Here is a 20,006-nt window from a genome sequence, read left to right as displayed (position 1 = left end):
GAAAATAATATCAAAAGCAATAACATCCTGGCAAGGGAGACAATATCATAAAACTCTTCTCTTTTCCACAATTACTTCACAACTCAATTCTTAACTTGAACCAATGCTCTACAATGTTCAATTACCAATAATAATTCCACAAGCCTTGTTCAACAATAGAAATCATCTTATAAAGCATGAAGAATACGAAACGGAGTCAAGTTAATCATAGCATAAGACTCAGGGGCATGCTTGACACCGACGTATAGATACTTGTCACCACACCTATACGTCGTACTCAACAATTAATACATAGCAAATAGGACACAACTCCTAATCCCTCAAGCTAAGGTTAGACCAAACACTTACCTCAATGCCACGAACACAATTCAAGCCTCAACTATAACTTTACCTCTTGTTTCCATCACCAATTCGCTTGTATCTAGCTACAATTTACTTAACGATATCAATAAATGCTAAATGAATCAATTCTAATGCATGAAAATAGGTTTTCTAAAGATTTCCCCAAAAAGTCAAAAATCGACCCCGGGCCCACATGATCAAAACCCGAGGTTCGAACCAAAACCCGATTAGCCATTCACCCACGAACCAAAATATATAATTTATTTTGAAATCGGACCTCAAATCAAGGTCCAAATCCCCAAAATTTGAAAATCCTAAGTTCTACCCAAAACACCCAATTTCCCCCATGAAAACCCTTGATTTTGAATTGAAATCATATGAAAAGATGTTATAGATTAAAGAAAATAAGTTAGAAATGACTTACAATTGATTTGGAGAAGAATGTTTCTTTAGAAAATCGCCCAAGAGAGCTTAGGGTTTTGAGAGAGTTTGAAAAATGAAGAAAAATGTGTCTAAGTCCAAATTAACTGGTCACAAATGTCGCAATTGCGACCAGGGTTCGCAATTGTAAACCCCTTCAGGACCAGTTGTCTTCGCAAATGCGAAGAACCTGTCGCATTTGTGACCATGGGAAAATCTTGTCACCTTCGCACTTGCGAAGGGAACATCGCATTTGCGATTGGGAGGGCTTCGCAATTCCCACCCATTGTTTGCATTTGCAAAAAAGGCCTGCCCAGGCTTGGTTCGCATTTGCGACACTGGGTCGCATTTACCAAGCATGTCCACTTCGTAATTGTGAAGCCTAATCTTGCAATTGCGAAACCTGATCTCGCAATTGCGAGATCAGAGGCCTGGGAAAAAATACAAGATACCAGCACTTGCTCGTAAGTCCAATTACATTTCGTGGCCTATCTAAAACTCACCGAGCCCTCGGGGCTTCAAACAAAACATGCACGCAAGTCCAAAAATATCATACGGACTTGCTCGTGCAATCAAATCAACAAAATAACATAAACAACTATGAATTAAACCTCAAATTCATGAAATCGCTCAAGAACATCAAAATTACTATTTTCTCAACTATAGGTCCGTTTTATACCAAACCAATTCCGATCTTTACCAAATTATACATTTATTATTTCAAATTTGTACCGGGCTCCGAAACAAAGATACTGGTACGATACCATCAAGAAAATACATCAATTCACTTCTAAAAAACCTTTATATTTTCCAGAAAATAATTCTTTTCAAAAATTCATTTCTCGGGCATGGGAACTCGGAATTCGATTCCGGGCATACGCCCAAGTGCAATATGGACTTACGAGACCGTTGGATCACAGGTTCGGGTCCGTTTACCCAGAATGTTAACCAAAGTCAACTTTATTTAATTTTAAAAGCAAATTTCCTTATTTCACTTAGTTTTCACATAAAAGCTTTTCGGAAACGCACCCGGACTGTGCACGCAAATCGAGGTGATACAAAAAGAGGTTTTTAAGGCATTAGAACACAGAATTTACTTTCAAAACGAGTGATAACCTTTTGGGTCATCACATTCTCCAACTCTAAAACAATCGTTCGTCCCCAAACAGGCATAAGAAAAGTACCTAAGTCGGAGAAAAGATGGGGATATCGGCTCCGCATATCAGACTCGAACTCCCAAGTAGCTGCCTTGGGAGACTGACCTCTCCACTGAACACGAACAGAAGGGAAACTCTTCGATCTCAACTGATGAACCTACCGGTCTAGAATAGCTACCGGCTCCTCTTATAGGACAAGTCCTTGTCTAACTAGACAGTGCTGAAATCTAACACGTGGGATAGATCATCGTGATATTTCCGAAGCATGGACATCTGAAAAACTGGATGCACGGCTGATAAACTCGGCGACAACGCAAGTCTATAAGCCACCTTTCCCACTCGATCAAGAATCTCAAATGGGACAATGAATCTAGGGCTAAGCAACACCCGCTCGCCGACCATGAATGCCACATCACGAACTTACGGTCAGCATAACTCTTTTGCCTGAATTGAGCTATACGAAGCCTATCCTGAATTATCGTAACCTTGTCCAAGGAATCGTGTACTAGATCTGTACTCAACAACCGAGCCTCTCCCGGCTCAAACCATCCAACCGGCGATCGATATCGCCTACCATATAAATCCTCATAAAGAGCCATCTGGATGCTCGACTGGTAGCTGTTATTGTAGGCAAAGTCCGCTAAAGGAAAGAACCGATACCACGTGCCTCCAATGTCAATGACACAACCTCGGAGCATATCCTCTAAAATTTGAATAGTACGCTCGGACTGTCTGTCCATCTAAGGATGAAATGTTTTGCTCAACTCGACTCGTGTGCCTAACTCATGCTGAACTGCCCTCTAGAAATGTGAGGTAAACTGCGTACCTCGGTCAAAAATGATAGACACGGGCACACCATGAAGATGAACAATCTCCTGGATATAGATCTCGGCTAACCTCTCAAGAGAATAGGAAACTGCCATAGGAATGAAATGTGCTAACTTGGTCAGCCTATCAACAGTAACCCACACAACATCAAACTTCCACTAAGTCTGTGGGAGTCCAACAACGAAGTCCATAGTGATACGCTCCCACTTCCACTTAGAAATCTTAATCTTCTAGAACAAACCACCATGTCTCTGATGCTCGTACTTTACCTTCTGACAAATCAAACACCGAGCCACATATGCAACAATATCCTTCTTCATCCTCCTCTACCAACAATGCTGCCACAAATCCTGATACATCATAGCGGTGCCTGGATGAATTGAGTACCGGGAACTATGGACATCCTTTAAAATCAACTCTCGAAGTCCATCCACATTAGGCACACAAATACGACCATGCATCCTCAAAACTCCATCATCTCCAACTGTAACCTGCTTGGCACCTTTGTGCCACACTGTATCTCTAAGGACAAGCAAATGAGAATCATCATACTGCCGATCTCGGATATGCTCAAATAATGAAGAACGAGCGACTATGCAAGCTAACACACGACTGGGCTCAGAAACATCCAACCTCACGAACTGATTGGCCAAAGCCTGAACATCCAAAGCAAGCGGTCTCTCGCCAAACAAGATATATGCAAGACTGCCCATACTGGCTGACTTTCTATTCAAAGCATCGGCCACCACATTTGCCTTTCTCGGATGATATAAGATGGTGATATCATAGTCTTTCAATAGCTCCAACCACCTTCTCTAACTAAAATTTAGCTCCTTATGCTTGAACACATACTGTAGACTCTTGTGATCCGTGAACACCTCACATGAAATGCCATACAGATAATGCCTCCAATCTTTAACGCGTGAACAATACGAGATGAGTCCCAATAAACTTTATATGGCCCTGAACATGTGGGCAAAACCAACACCGGCGCCATAGTCAAAGCTGTCTTGAGCTTCTGAAAGCTCGCCTCACACTCGTCCGACTACTTGACTGGGCACCCTTCTGGGTCAACCTGATCATCGGGGCTGCAATAGATGAAAACCCCTCCACAAACCGATGGTAATAGCCTGCCAAACCCAAGAAACTCTGGATCTTTGTAGCTGATGCGGGTCTAGGCCAGTTCTTGACTGCCTCTATCTTTTTCGGAACCACCTGAATACCTTCTGCTGAAATAACATGACCCAAAAATGAAACTGAACTCAACCAGAACTCACACTTTGAAAACTTAGGATGCAACTTACTATCTCTCAAAGTATGAAGAACAACTCTCAAAAGTTGTTCATGCTCCTCCCGGCTGCGGGAATAGATCAAAATATCATCAATGAAGATTATCACTAATGAATCCAAGTAAGGCTTGAACACTCGGTACATCAAATCCATAAAATCTGCTGGGGCATTTATCAACCCAAATGACATCACCAAGAACTCATAATGCTTGTACCGAGTGCGGAAAGCTATATTAGGGACATCGGATGCCCTAATCCTCAATTGATGGTAGGCAGATCTCAAGTCAATCTTCGAAAATACCCTGGCACCCTAAAGCCAATCCAACAAATCATCAATCCTCAGCAATGGATTCTTATTCTTGATTGTAACCTTGTTCAACTGCCGGTAATCTATACACATCCTCATTGATCCGTCATTTTTCTTAACAAACAACACCGGTGCACCCCAAGGTGAGACTCTAGGTCTAAGAAAGCCTTTATCAAGCAAGTCTTGCAACTGCTCCTTCAATTCTTTCAACTCTGGCGGGGCCAAAGGATACGGCGGGAGAGAAATAGGCTGAGTGCCCGAAGCCAAATCAATGCAAAAGTCAATATCCCTGTCGGATGGCATACCCGACAGGTCTGAAGGAAATACCTCAGGAAACTCATGAACAACAAACACAGAATCCATTGAAGGAACCTCGGCACTAGAATCACGAAATATGCCAAATGGGCCAAACATCCCTTCTCCACCATACGTCGAGCCTTCACATATGAGATAACCCTACGAGTAGAATGACCAGGAGTCCCTCTCCACTCTAAAAGAGGTAAACTAGGCAAGGCTAAGGTCACAGTCTTGGCATGACAGTCCAAGATAGCGTGGTAAGGTGACAACCCATCCCTAATATGACATCAAAATCAAGCATATCCAAAAGTAACAAATTTACTCGAGTCTCAAGACCCCCAATCATAACTATACATGAATGATGAACATGATCTACCATAATAGAATCACCCACCAGTGTAGACACATATACAGAAGCACACAAAGAATCACTAGGCATGACCAGATACGGTGCAAATAGAACTGAAGTATCTCTACTACAAACTAGAATAGTACCTGTGATAACTGCATCGGAAGCCTCAGCCTCAGGCCTGGCTGGAATAGCATAACATCAGGGTTGGGCCCCACCACTCTAAAATACATCTCTGGGATGACCTCCTGCTAGCTGGCCTCTACCTCTAGCGGCCTGACCTCTACCTCTAACACCTCTACCTCTACCTCTACCTCTGGTTAGCTGAGTAGGCGGTGGAACACTCGGTGCCTAAACCATGGCATGAGAACCCTAATGCTGAGAGCTGCTCGGTGCTCGAGGACAAAATCTAGCAATATGCCTCGTATAACCACAAGTATAACAAGCCCACGACTACTTAGACTACTAACCCAGACGGCTTGAATAACCACTCTGAAAACTCTAGAGCGGAGGTGCACTGGTAGGAGCTGGTGGTTCACTATAGTAAAACTAATCTAAATACTGCATATGAGAACCACGGCCACCTGGAGCACCGTGAGAAACCTGAAGTGCTGAATGAAATGGCCTGGAAGGATGGCCCCTATCAAAAGAATCCCTACCTCCAGATGAGGCACCACTGAACCTGCCCAAATGACGAGGCCTCTTGTCAGACCCGTGACCACCTCCCTGTGATAAAACCATCTCAACTCTCCTGGCCACATTGGCCGCATCCTGAAAAGAAATCTCGTCTCCGTCTCCTTAGCCATCTGCAATTGAATAGGCTGAACGAGTCCCTCAATGAACCTACTCACTCTCTCTCTCTCAGTGGGAAGTATAAGAAGAGCATGACGGGCCAAGTCAATAAATCTAGTCTCGTACTAAGTAACAGTCATAGAACCTTATTGGAGACACTCAAACTGCCTCCGATAATTCTCCCTCTGACTGATAAAAAGAAACTTCTCCAAAAATAATTGAGAGAACTGATCCCAAGTCAAAGCTGGTGACCCAACTGGTCTAGCCAAACAATAATCTCTCCACCAGGTCTTGGCGGATCCAGACAAATGAAAAGCAGCAAAGTCGACCCCATTGGTCTCCACTATCCTCATGTTCCGAAGAACCTCATGACAACTGTCCAAATAATCCTGGGGATCCTCAGAAGATGTACCACCAAAAGTAGTAGTAAAAAGCTTGGTGAACCTGTCCTATCTCCACAAGGTATCAACACACATAGTTGGCCCCTCACCGGTCTGTGCCACAACACCAAGCTGAACTACCCCAACTAGCTGGGCTGCTGGAGTCTGGAACTGGGGAGCCATCTTCTCCGGAGTGTGAGTAGCAGGAGTATGGGTTCCTCCTCCAGCCTTAGAGACGGTTGGTGATATAGGAAGCAAGCTTGCCTAGGCGACACTCTCCATAAGGCCCACTAGACGGACCAGAGCATCCTGAAGTACTGGGGTGGCAATGAACCCCTCTGGGACCTGAGCTGGTCCTGCTGGAACTGTCTGGGCTGGAACCTTATCGTCAAACTCAACCTGAGGCTCCACCGCTGGTGCAGCTGCTCGAGCTTTAGGCTGAGCTCTGCCTCTGCCTCGGGCCCTAGCATGGCCTTAGCCTCTGCCCCTCGCAGGAGCTGTTACTGGGGGCTCGGGCTGCTGGTCAGCTGATAAAGCGGTACATGTTCTCACCATCTCGAAAGAACAGAGTGGAAGTTCAATTAGCATTGGGAAATCAAGTCGCACGACAGGAAAGAATAGATGTGAAGTTTTTCCTAACTTTTTAGCCTCTAGGGGATAAATACAGACGTCTCTGTACCGATCCCTCAGACTATACTAAGCTTGTCCGTGAATTGTGAGACCTAAGCAACCTAGAGCTCTGATACCAACTTATCACGACTCCTGAGGGTGGGAAATCTGGGCCGTGACACTCAAGAACATTGAAATTACTATTTTCTCAACTATAAGTCCATTTTATACCAAATCAATTCTGATCTTTACCAAATTTCAATGATTCAACTTAATTATTATTTAAACTTGTACCGGGCTCCAGAACTAAGATACGGGATTGATACCATCAAGTAATTACATAAATTCTCTTCTAAAAGCCTTTGTATTTTCCAGTAAATAATTTTCTTTAAAAATTTATTTCTCGGGTTTGGGACCTCGGAATCCGATTTCGGGCATACGCCCAAGTTCCAAATTTTACTACGGACTCTAAGAGACCGTCGGATCACGGGTACGGGTCCATCTACCAAGAATGTTGACCAATGTCAACTTTAATCAATTTTAAAGGCCAATTTCCTTATTTTACATAGGTTTCACATAAAAGCTTTCCGGAAACACGCACAGACTGTGCACGCAAATTGAGGTGAGCCAAAACTGTTCACCTCGAATGGACATAAGAAAATTACCTAAGTTGGAGAAAATATGGGGATATCGGCTCCGCATATCGGACTCGGACTCCCAGGTAGCAGCCTCGGCAGGCTGACCTCTCCACTGAATACGAACAGAAGGGATACTCTTCGATCTCAACTGATGAACTTGCCAGTCTAAAATAGCCATTGGCTCATCCTCATAGGACAACTCCTTGTACAACTGGACAGTGCTGAAGTCTAACACGTGGGATGGATCCCCGTGATATTTCTGAAGCATGGACACATAGAACACTAGATGCACGGTTGATAAACTCGGTGGCAACGCAAGTCTGTAAGCCACCTCTCCCACTCGATCAAGAATCTCAAAAGGACCAATGAATCTAGGGCTTAGCTTGCCCTTCTTTCCAAATATCGTCACGCCCTTCATAGGCAACACCTGAAGCAACACCCACTCGCAGACCATGAATGCCACATCACGAACCTTAGGGATGGCATAACTCTTTTGCTTGGACTGAACTGTACGAAGCCTATCCTGAATGATCTTAACCTTGTCCAAGGCATCCTGAACTAGATCCGTACCCAAAAACTGAGCCTCTCCCGGCTCAAACCACCCAACCGGCGACCGACACTGCCTACCATATAAAGCCTCATAGGGAGCCATCTGGATGCTCGACTGGTATTTGTTGTTGCAGGCAAACTACGCTAAAGGCAAGGACTAATCCCACAAGCCTCCAAAGTGAATGACACAAGCTTGGAGCATATCCTCCAAAATCTGAATAGTACGCTCGGACTGCCCGTTTATCTGAGGATGAAATGTTGTACTCAACTCGACTCGTGTGCCCAATTCACGTTGAACTACCCTCCAGAAATGTAAAGTAAATTGCGTACCTCGGTCAGAAATGATAGATATGGGCACACCATGAAAACGAACAACCTGCCGGATATAGATCTCTGCCAACCGCTCAGAAGAGTAGGAAACCACCACAGGAATGAAATACAGTAACTTGGTAAGCCTATCAACAATAACCCACACTGCATCGAACTTCCTCTGAGTCCGTGAGAGTCTAACAACGAAGTCCATAGTGATACGCTCCCACTTACACTCAGGAATATCAATCTTCTGGAACAAACCACCTGGTCTCTGATGCTCGTAATTTACCTGCTGACAATTCAAATATGCAACAATATCCTTCTTCCTCCTCCTCCACCAATAATGCTATCGCAAGTCCTGATAAATCTTAGCGGCGCCTGGATGAATAGAGTATCGGGAACTATGGGCCTCCTCTAAAATCAACTCATGAAGTCCATCCACATTAGGCTAACAAACTCGACCCTGCATCCTCAAAACTCCATCATCTCCAATTGTAACCTGCTTGGCACCCCCGTGCCGCACCATGTCTCTAAGGACAAGCAAATAAGGATCATCATACTGTCGATCTCGAATACGCTCAAATAATGAAGAACGAGCAATTGTGCAAGCTAACACACGGCTGGGCTTGGAAACATCCAACCTCATGAACTGATTGGCTAAAGCCTGAACATCCAAAGCAAACGGCCTCTCACCGACCAGAATATACGCAAGACTGCCATGCTGACTGACTTTCTACTCAAAGCATCGATCACCACATTGGCCTTCCATGGATGATATAAGATGAAGATATCATAGTCTTTCAATAGCTCCAACCAACTTCTCTGCCTCAAATTCAGCTCGTTCTGCTTGAACAAATACCGTAGACTCTTGTGAACCGTGAACACCTCACATGACACACCATATAAATAGTGCCTTTAAATCTTCAGCGAGTGAACAATGGCTGCTAACTCCAAATCATGAACTGGATAATTCTTCTCATGAATCTTCAATTGTCTCAAAGCATAAGCAATGACCTTATCATCCTGCATCAACACTGCACCAAGTCCAATACAAGATGCGCCACAATAAACTGTATATGGCCCTAAACCTGTAGGCAATACCAACACCAGCGCCGTAGTCAAAACTGTCTTAAGCTTCTGAAAGCTCGCCTCACACTCGTCCGACCACCTGAATTAGGCACCCTTTTGGGTCAACCTGGTCATCGGGGCTGCAATAGATGAAAACCCCTCCACAAACCGATGGTAATAGCCTACCAAACCCAAGAAACTCTGGATCTCTGTAGCTGACACGGGTCTAGGCCAGTTTTTGACTACCTTTATCTTCATCGGATCCATCTGAATACCCTCTGCTGATACAACGTGGCCCAAGAATGCAACTGAACTCAACCAGAACTCACACCTCAAAAACTTAGCATACAACTGACTAATTCTCAAAGTCTGAATAACAACTCATAAATGCTACTCATGCTCCTCCCGGCTGCAGGAATAGATCAAAATATCATCAATTAAAACTATCACGAATGAATCCAAAAATGGCTTGAACACTCGGTTCATCAAATCCATGAAAGTTGCTGGGAAATTTTTCAACCCGAATGACATACCAAAAACTAATAATGCCCGTACCTAGTGCGGAAAGCTATCTTAGGGACATCGGATTCCCTAATTCTCAACTGATGGTAGCCATATCTCAAGTCAATCTATAAAAATACCTTGGCACCCTGAAGGTGATCAAACAAATCATCAATCCTCGACAATGGGTACTTATTCTTGATTGTGACCTTGTTTAACTGCCAATAATCTATACACATTCTCATCGATCCGTCCTTCTTCTTAACAAATAACACCGGCGCACCCCAAAGCGAGACACTAGGTCTAATAAAGCCTTTATCAAGCAAGTCTTGAAACCGCTTCTTTAATTCTTTCAACTCAGGCGGGGCCATATGATATGGCGGGATAGAAATGGGATGAGTGCCCGGAGCCAAATCAATGCAAAAGTCAATATCCCTATCGAGTAGCATACTCAACCGGTCTGAAGAAAATACCTCAAGAAAATCACGAACAACAGGCACAGAATCCATAGGAGGAACCTCAGCATTAGAATCACGAACATATGCCAAATAGGCCAAACACCCCTTCTCGACCATACGCTGAGCCTTCATATATAAGATAACCCTATGGGTAAAATTACCAGGAGACCGTCTCCACTCCAAACAAGGTAGACCCGGCAAGGCTAAGGTCACAGTCTTGGCATGACAATCCAAGATAGCGTGGCAAGGTGATAACCAATTCATCCCCAATATGACATCAAAATCAACCATATCCAAAAGTAACAAATCTACTCGAGTCTCAAGACCCCCAATTAAAAAGTATACATGAACGATGGACACGATCTACCACAATAGAATCACCCACTAGTGTAGCACACATATATAGGAGCACTCAAGGAATCACTAGGCATGACCAGATACGGTGCAAAATAAGATGACACATAAGAGTATGTAGATCCTGGATCAAATAGAACTTAAGCATCTCTACCACAAACCAAAACAGTACTTGTGATAACTACATCGGAGGCCTCAGCCTCAGGCCTGGCTGGAAGAGCATAACATCGGGGCTGGGCCCTACCACTCTGAACTACATCTCTGGTACAAACTCCTGCTGGCTGACCTCCACCTATAGCGGCCTGACCTCTACCTCTAATACCTATACCCCCACCTCTAGCACCTCTACCTCCACCTCTAGCTGGCAGAGCGGGCGGTGGAACACTCGGTTCATCAAATCCATGAAAGCTGCTGGGGAATTTGTCAACCCGAATGACATCACCAAAAACTCATAATGCCCATACCGAGTGCGGAAAGCTATCTTAGGGACATCAGATTCCATAATTCTCAACTGATGGTAGCCATATCTCAAGTCAATCTATAAAAATACCTTGGCACCCTGAAACTGATCAAACAAATCATCAATCCTCGACAATGGGTACTTATTCTTGATTGTGACCTTGTTTAACTGCTGATAATCTATACATATTCTCATCGATCCGTACTTCTTCTTAACAAATAATACCGGCGCACCCCAAAGCGAGACACTAGGTCTAATAAAGCCTTTATCAAGCAAGTCTTGAAACCACTCCTTTAATTCTTTCAACTCAGGCGGGGCCATACGATATGGCAGGATAGAAATGGGATGAGTGCCCGGTGCCAAATCAATGCAGAAGTCAATATCCCTATCGAGTAGTATACTCGAGCAGGTCTGCAGGAAATACCTCGGGAAACTCTCGAACAACTGGCATAGAATTCATAGAAGGAACCTCAGCATTAGAATCACGAACATAAGCCAAACGCCCCTTCTCAACCATACTCGACCATACGCTGAGCCTTCATATATAAGATAACCCTATGGGTAAAATTACCAGGAGACCGTCTCCACTCCAAACAAGGTAGACCCGGCAAGGCTAAGGTCACAGTCTTGGCATGACAATCCAAGATAGCGTGGCAAGGTGATAACCAATTCATCCCCAATATGACATCAAAATCAACCATATCCAAAAGTAACAAATCTACTCGAGTCTCAAGACCCCCAATTAAAAAGTATACATGAACGATGGACACAATCTACCATAATAGAATCACCCACTAGTGTAGCACACATATATAGGAGCACTCAAGGAATCACTAGGCATGACCAGATACGGTGCAACATAAGATGACACTTAGGAGTATGTAGATCCTGGATCAAATAGAACTTAAGCATCTCTACCACAAACCAAAACAGTACTTGTGATAACTACATCGGAGGCCTCAGCCTCAGGCCTGGCTGGAAGAGCATAACATCGGGGCTGGGCCCTACCACTCTGAACTACATCTCTGGTACAAACTCCTGCTGGCTGACCTCCACCTATAGCGGCCTGACCTCCACCTCTAATACCTATACCCCCACCTCTAGCACCTCTACCTCCACCTCTAGCTGGAAGAGCGGGCGGTGGAACACTCGGTGCCTAAACCATGGCACGGGAACCCTAATGCTGAGAGTTGCTTGGTGCTCTAGGGCAAAATCTAGCCATATGCCTCGTATCGCCACAAGTATAACAAGCTCTCGGCTGTTGAGACTACTGACCCTGATGGCTTGAATAACCACTCTGAAAACTCTAGAGCGGCGGTGCAGTGATAGAAGCTGGTGGTGCACTGTAGGGCAACTGATCAGAATACTGCATATGAGAACCACGACCACCTGGCGCACCGTGAGAAGCCTGAAGTGCTGAATGAAACGACCTGGAAGGATGGCCCCTACCAAAAGAATCATTGCCTCCAAACGAGGCACCACTGAACCTTCTCGAATGACGAGGCCTCTTCTCAGACCCTCGACCACTCCCCTACAATAGAACCATCTCAACGCTCCTAGCCACATTGGCCGCATCCTGCAAAGAAATCTCGCTCCCCGTCTCCTTAGCCATCTACAATCGAATAGGTTGAATGAGTCCCTCAATGAACCTCCTCACTCTTTCTCTCTCTCTCAGTGGGAAGTACAAGAAGAGCATTACGGGCCAAGTTAATGAATCTGGTCTCATACTGGGTTACAGTCATAGAACCCTGCTGGAGACACTCAAACGGCCTCCGATAGTTCTCCCTCTGAGTGATAGGAAGAAACTTCTCCAGAAATATCTGAGAGAACTGATCCCAAGACAAAGCCGATGACCCAGCTGGTCTATCCAAACAATAATCTCTCCACCAAGTCTTGGCAGATCTAGACAAACAAAAAGCAGGAAAGTCGACCCCATTAGTCTCCACTATCCATATGTTCCGTAGAACCTCGTGAGAGCTGTCCAAATAATCCTGGGGATCCTCAGAAGATGTACCACCAAAAGTAGTAGTGAAAAGCTTGGTGAACATGTCCAAACTCCACAAGGCATCAGCAGACATAGTTGGCCCCTTACCAGTCAATGCCACAACACCCGGCTGAACTACCCCAACTGGCTGAGCTACTAGAGCCTTGCTCCGGAGTGCGAGTAGCAGGAGTCTGGCTCCTCCTCCAGCCTGAGAGACGGCTGGTGCTACAGGAAGCAAGCCTTCCTAGGCGACACTCTCCAGTCTTGTTGGAATCGTCTAGGCTGTAACCTCATCGTCAAACTCAATTTGAGGCTTTGCCGCTGGTGATGCAGCTCGAGCTCTGGGCTGAGCTCTGCCTCTGCCTCTGGCCCTAGCATGGCCTTGACTTCTTCCCCTCGCAGGAGCTACTACCGGGGGCTCGGGCTGCTAGTCAGCTGATGAAGCGGTACGTGATCTCACCATCTACGAAAGAATAGAGTGGAAGTTCAATTAGCATTGATAAGTCAAGTCGCACGACAGGAGAGAATAGATGTGAAGTTTTCCTAACTCTGTAGCCTTTGGGGATAAATACAGACGTCTCTGTACCAATCCCTCAGACTGTACTAAGCTTATCTGTGAATTGTGATACCTAAGCAACCTAGAGCTCTGATACCAATTTGTCATGACCCGAATTTTCCACCTTCGAGAGTCGTGATGGAGCCTACTCATGAAAGCTAGGCAAGTTGAGAGTTACAAGTTTTATTACCCTGTTTACTTAGCCTTTTTGACAGTTCAATTTAACAGACAATCAACATCGGAATAACCATACTAATACAATAAATGCGGAAGACAAAAACTGATAATATCACTAAATACTCATACGGAAGTCCAAATACAACTCTACCGAGAATTGGTGTCACAATTTCACAGACTATCTAAGAATACTACAAACAATGGTCTGAAGGAAATAATACGAATCTGTCTTTGAACTACATAAAAATAGAATGGAAAGATAGAAGGGGACGCCAAGGACGCGGACGCCTGCAGAACTATCTCGGGTCTCCTGATGGACTGAAGGCAGCAACCTCACTGTGGTCCAAAGCTCCAACATCGGGATCTGTACACAGTACAGAGTGTTGTATCAACACAACCAACCCCATGTGTTGGTAAGTGTTGAGCCTATCCTCGGCGAAGTAGTGACGAGGCTAGGACAAGACTAACAAGTAAACATGTGCAGTTATATCATACACAGCAAGTAATAATGACCGAAACTAGCAGTTAAAGATGGGAAGGGGAAACATGCTTGGGGAAATATCATGTACAAACAGAAAATCAGTAAAAGCATACGAAACACCAAAATTCAACTATAAGCAAGAATAAGGAAATCAATGACAAGTGCGCGACATCACCCTTCGTGCTTTTACTATCGTTCTCACCATAAGAATCAATATATTCAGCACGGCATCACCCTTTGTGCTTTTAAATCACAACATCATGGCACGACATTATCCTTCATGCATTATCACTCATATCATGGCACGACATCACCCTTCGTGCATTTACATTTGCAATATCAGCACAGCATCATCCTTCATGCTTTTGCACTCTTCCTTACCCAAGCAACAATCACAAAGCAATACGGGCAAAGGAATCAATAAAATCACAATAGAATCCCAGCAAGGGAAAAATACTATTAGAATAATATCCCAGCACGGGAAACAATATCATAAGCAATAACATCCCGTCAGGGGAAGCAATATCATAAACCTCTTATTACTTCACAACTCAATTCTCAACTTGAGCCACTGCTCTAAAATGTTCAATTACTAAGAATACTTCCAAGAGCCTTGTTCAACATTAGAATTCATTATATTAAGCATGAACAACACATAACGAAGTCACGACAATCATAGTATAAGACTCACAGGCATGCTTGACTCCGACGTATAGATACTCGTTACCACACCTATACGCCGTACTCAACAATTAACACATAGCAAATAAGACACAACTCCTAATCCCTCAAGCTAAGGTTAGACCAAACACTTACCTCAATGCCACATACACAATCAAGCCTCAACTACCGCTTTACCCCTCGATTCCACCACCAAACCGCTTGTATCTAGTTACAATTTACTTACGATATCAATAAATACTAAATAAATCAATTCTAATGCATGAAAATAGGTTTTCTAATGATTTCCCCAAAAAGTCAAAAATTGACCCCGGGCCCACATGGTCAAAACCCAAGGTTTGAACTAAAACCCGATCACTACGAACTCAAATATATAATTTGTTTTGAAATTGGACCTCAAATCGAGGTGCAAATCCCCAAAAATTGAAAATCCTAAGTTCTACCCAAATCACCCAATTTCCCATGAAAACCCTTGATTTTGAATTGAAATCATGTGAAAAGATGTTATGGATTGCAGAAAATGAGTTGGAAATGACTTACTAATGATTTGGAGAAGTTGATGCCTTTGAAAAATCGCCCAAGATGTTTTTAGGGTTTGAAGAGTTGTAAAAATCAGAGGCCTGGGCAAAAATATCAGCAGCAATCTTTCCTAAGTCCAATTTCACTCCGTGGCCTATCCAAAAGTCACTCGAGCCCTCGGGGCTTCAAACCAAACATGCACACAAGTCCAAAAATATCATATGAACTTGCTCGTACGATCAAATAATCAAAATAACATCAACAACTATGAATTAAACCTCAAATTCATGAAATCACTCAAGAACATTGAAATTACTATTTTCTCAACTATAAGTCCGTTTTATACCAAATCAATTCCGATCTTTACCAAATTTCACAAAATCAACTTAATTATTATTTTAAACTTGTACCAGGCTCCGAAACCAAGATACATGCCCGATACCATCAAGAAATTACATAAATTCTCTTCTAAAAGCCTTTGTATTTTCCAGCAAATAATTTTCTTTAAAAATTCATTTCTCGGGCTTGGGACCTTGGAATCTGATTCCGGACATACGCTCAAGTCCCAAATTTTACTACGGATCCTACGAGACCATCGGATCACAAAGTCAACTTTAATCAATTTTAAAGGCCAATTTCCTTATTTTACTTAGTTTTCACATAAAAGATTTGCGGAAATGCGCCCTGAGTGTGCATGTAAATTGAGGTGAGACAAAAAGTGGTTTTTAAGGCCTCAGAACACAAAATTTATTTTCAAAACGAGTGATGATCACAGTTCATTAGTAGTATCTTCATCATAACAACTTTTCTAAACCTCCAACAACTACTGCAGCTTCATCTATGACTGATTCAACGTCCATGACTAATGGAATTAACGATCCAGTTGTGGTATTTTGCAAAATCTTTTCACTGGACTGTGGTGTAGAAAGCTCTTATTTTCCATCAGCTATTTTAACCATCATAGCTTCAACATCTGTACCAGCTATCAAAACTGGTTCAACTGCATTACATTCTGGTCTTATTTCATCACAAGGACCTTTCAGTAAAATTCCACTGGTTGCTACAACTTCTTCAGTAACTTATGCTCTGTGAACTGAATCAATGTCCATGGCTAATGGTATTGAATCAAAATGTGCTCGACCTTCATTATCAGCTTCATTATTTGCCTCTTCACTGACTGACTCAATATCCATGATTGCTGGCATTGAAACAGAAGGTCCTGCCTCCTCAAAGTTCTTATTGCATTGTTCATCCTGTTTTGGTAACTCAACATCTTCCTCTATTCATCCAGTTTTTCACCCGACAAATGAGCAAAATCTCTATCAGAATATTTCTCTCCATTAATATAATCTCCTTGTTCATTACCTTCACTATTTCGATGTTCACTACTTTTGTCATGTTTTTCATTTGAAAATCTGGAACAATCTCTTAATTCATTGCTTTCATCTTCATCATTCAACAAGCCATGATGATATTTCTTTTTATTTCCTTTTTTAGCATTTTGAATAAACTCTAGAACAATATCAAGCTTCTCATTAATAACCTGCAACAATGAATACAACATATTATTGTACGAACAAAATCAACACTAAAATAAATTGTCAAACTAGTTAATTACCTTAACAGATTTATTAACATGTTTCTTCATCTTTTTTTGACTAGCTTTAATATTTTTCTTCATCTTTATCTTAAAATTAACCTGATCTGCACGTATAATGTCTTCAACTTTGGCAAATACCCTCTGAAAAGGAAAGAAAAATGGTAAGAATTTCAGCATCAGAACACAGAAATATTCTTATTGAGTGTAAACACAATTCAAGAAGGGTAGCATATAATTTTGTATAGTAAATTATTAGAAGTGAAAAACGTAATGAAATAAAATATATTATACTTATCCAGTATAATTTACTGGACAAAACAGCCTACAGATGGCAGTCTTCTAGTATAATATACTGGATGAAATGAATTAGAAGGTGTAAAACTCCAGAACCAAATACTGGGGTATAAAGAAGAAAAATAATCAAAGAGCATATTATAAAACGAAAAGACAAATAATCATTCAAAAAATTAATCACAAATAAAACAAAATTGTAGTCTAAAAAGAACTCATACAATATAACATACTAGACAACAAGCTTACACACGGCAGACTTCCTGTAAAATATACTGGAATCAAACAAAACTCAACTATAATATAATAATCATCTAGTATAACATACTGGAAGACAAACATTCAGATGACAGACTTCCAGTGTAATATACTGGAGAAAATTTTATTACTATACTCTATAAACAAAAAACATAATAAAAAACCACACAGTATAAAAAACTGGGAAACAAGTCTTCAGAAAATAGATTTCCCGTATAATATAAGCCTTCAGAACATACTGGACAACAAGCTTAAAGACGGAAGACTTCCATTAAAAGATACTGAAATCAAACAAAACTCAAGTATTATATACTGGATCAAAGAGCATAATAAAAAAAAGACAAATTATCACTCAGAAAAAGTAATGACAAATAAAACAAAATTCTAGTCTAAACAAAACTCATCCAGAATAACATACTTGAGAAAAAGCTTACACACAGGAGATGTCCTGTATAACATATTGGAAGACAATCATTTATAGGACAGACTTCCAGTATAATATACTGCACAAAATTTATTACTAAACTTGATAAATTTACTCATAGATTATATTAGGCGTATCTAGTTTTGTACTATAGAAGTATACTATATGAATATATTAAACTCATAAAGTATATTAAAAAGATTGAGTTTTATAATTATCCAGTCATTATACTGCTCTAGTAAATTATACTAATTGAGTATATTCCACTTCTAGTAGAAAAAGCTGGAAAATAATACTTCTGAGAAAAGACTCCCAGAATAATTTACAGCAAACATAATTTTAAATTCAAGTTATTAGAACAAAAATCTAGTATATGATAGTAGAAATTAATGAAAAGAAAGACTAAATAAAATCAGAGAAACAACTACTTACATTGACAATGTCGCTAACATTAACTTTTGATGAAGGTTGGAGAAGATATAATTGATTCACCTTGAAAACCTTAAAGTTCTATTAAATAAACAAAAAGATAAATAATTAGATTAAAATAAAATATATGAGCACAATATTAAAAATTCAGATACTATTAACTTACACTTGCTTTATTAATGAAATCATTGCAAAGTGTGTCATATTTTGGACATCCAATGCTGAAGTAAGACAACATCCTAATTGGCCCCCGATCCTCATATTTTGAAAATTGACGTAAATTATTAAAGACTTTCATTATCCATACATTAAACAAAAATGGGAATCCAAGTGCCGTATAAGATACGATCCTACCAATTGGTTTCTTTTTTACTTACTCAGTTGTTAGAAGATGAGATAAATTATAAATAAGCTCATTAAAACAGAAACTGCCCCATGGAAAAGAAGCACAAAGTTCTGCGTCATCTATGATTTTCATAGAACGATCACTTATATTTCTACTATGTTCTTTACCCAAAAGAACAGCTTCTAATAGATAAATCTCAGCAAGCTTTACTGCATCTTCATCGCATACCTCGATATCAACACATACACCATTTGTTGCACCAGCACGGAGTAAAGAACGCTTTTGCATAAATTTATACAAATTATCTACCTTCAAATCGTTTTTCACATCTGAGAAATACCGTTCCTTCAAATTGTACTCTCTATCATCAACGAAACTATAATCAGATGCCTCAATCTTAAGCCCGATAATAGTATGGAAATCATCTTCCGTAAATGATACGTCGTTCCCAAAAACTCTAAAAACCATTTTGCTTTTATCCTTGTAAAAAACTTGAGAAAGCAACATACGATGATTCAACTTCCCAGAGTGACCCACGTCATTAAACACTAAAAACTTCCCAAATACACCATTCTTTAATTGATCCATTTGAGTAACGCACAAAAACGATGAAATAGTTTGCTTAAAATTTTGATTGACTTTCCAATAACAATCAGCAGGAAACCACTGGTTAAATTCATAAAATCTATCTCCCTCCTAAAATCAAAATACAACACATATAAGCAACATTTCATATAATTTTAAGATAAAAACTTCAACATTTCAGAAAAAAATACCTTCAATATCCTACTTGAAGATTTTGTTACGACCCAAGTTCGTCCTCTGTGAACTGTCGTGGCGGCACCTAGTCTCTACGACTAGGTAAGCCTAACAATTTCGAAAAAGGGGAAAACAACAGAATCAACCAATAAGAACTGCGGAATAAACAAATGAAAGTTTAAAGATGCCGCTCGACATATACAATATAACTCTCAAACTGAACAACTTCCCAAAACTCGGAATCTCATGAAATCACAAGCTATTGAATAACTATAAGTGTCTAACTCCAGAATGTCCAAACAAAAGTAAATACAGAAGGGCTAATACTATATGAGAGAATGGAAAGGGACTCCTCGGTCTGCGGACGCGGCAGATATACCTCGAAGTCTCT

General features: G+C 41.5%; 1 protein-coding gene across 1 annotated transcript; it reads right to left on the bottom strand.

Annotated features, from left to right (window-relative positions):
• Window positions 1-18,883: 18,883 nt before the first annotated feature.
• LOC142163313 (uncharacterized) lies at window positions 18,884-19,444 on the bottom strand. The gene has a single exon (XM_075220589.1). It carries the CDS (start codon window positions 19,442-19,444, stop codon window positions 18,884-18,886), a length of 561 nt encoding a protein of 186 aa, XP_075076690.1.
• Window positions 19,445-20,006: the final 562 nt, after the last annotated feature.

Source organism: Nicotiana tabacum, chromosome 1 (genome assembly GCF_000715075.1).
Source record: "Nicotiana tabacum cultivar K326 chromosome 1, ASM71507v2, whole genome shotgun sequence".
NCBI lineage: Eukaryota > Viridiplantae > Streptophyta > Magnoliopsida > Solanales > Solanaceae > Nicotiana > Nicotiana tabacum.
Note: the sequence above shows the minus strand (reverse complement) of the source record. Positions and strands in the feature narration are given on the sequence as shown.

What these genes read in the sequence shown, in the direction of transcription:
- LOC142163313 (XM_075220589.1), bottom strand. Translation starts at nt 19,444, where the DNA reads ATGGATCAATTAAAGAATGGTGTATTTGGGAAGTTTTTAGTGTTTAAT.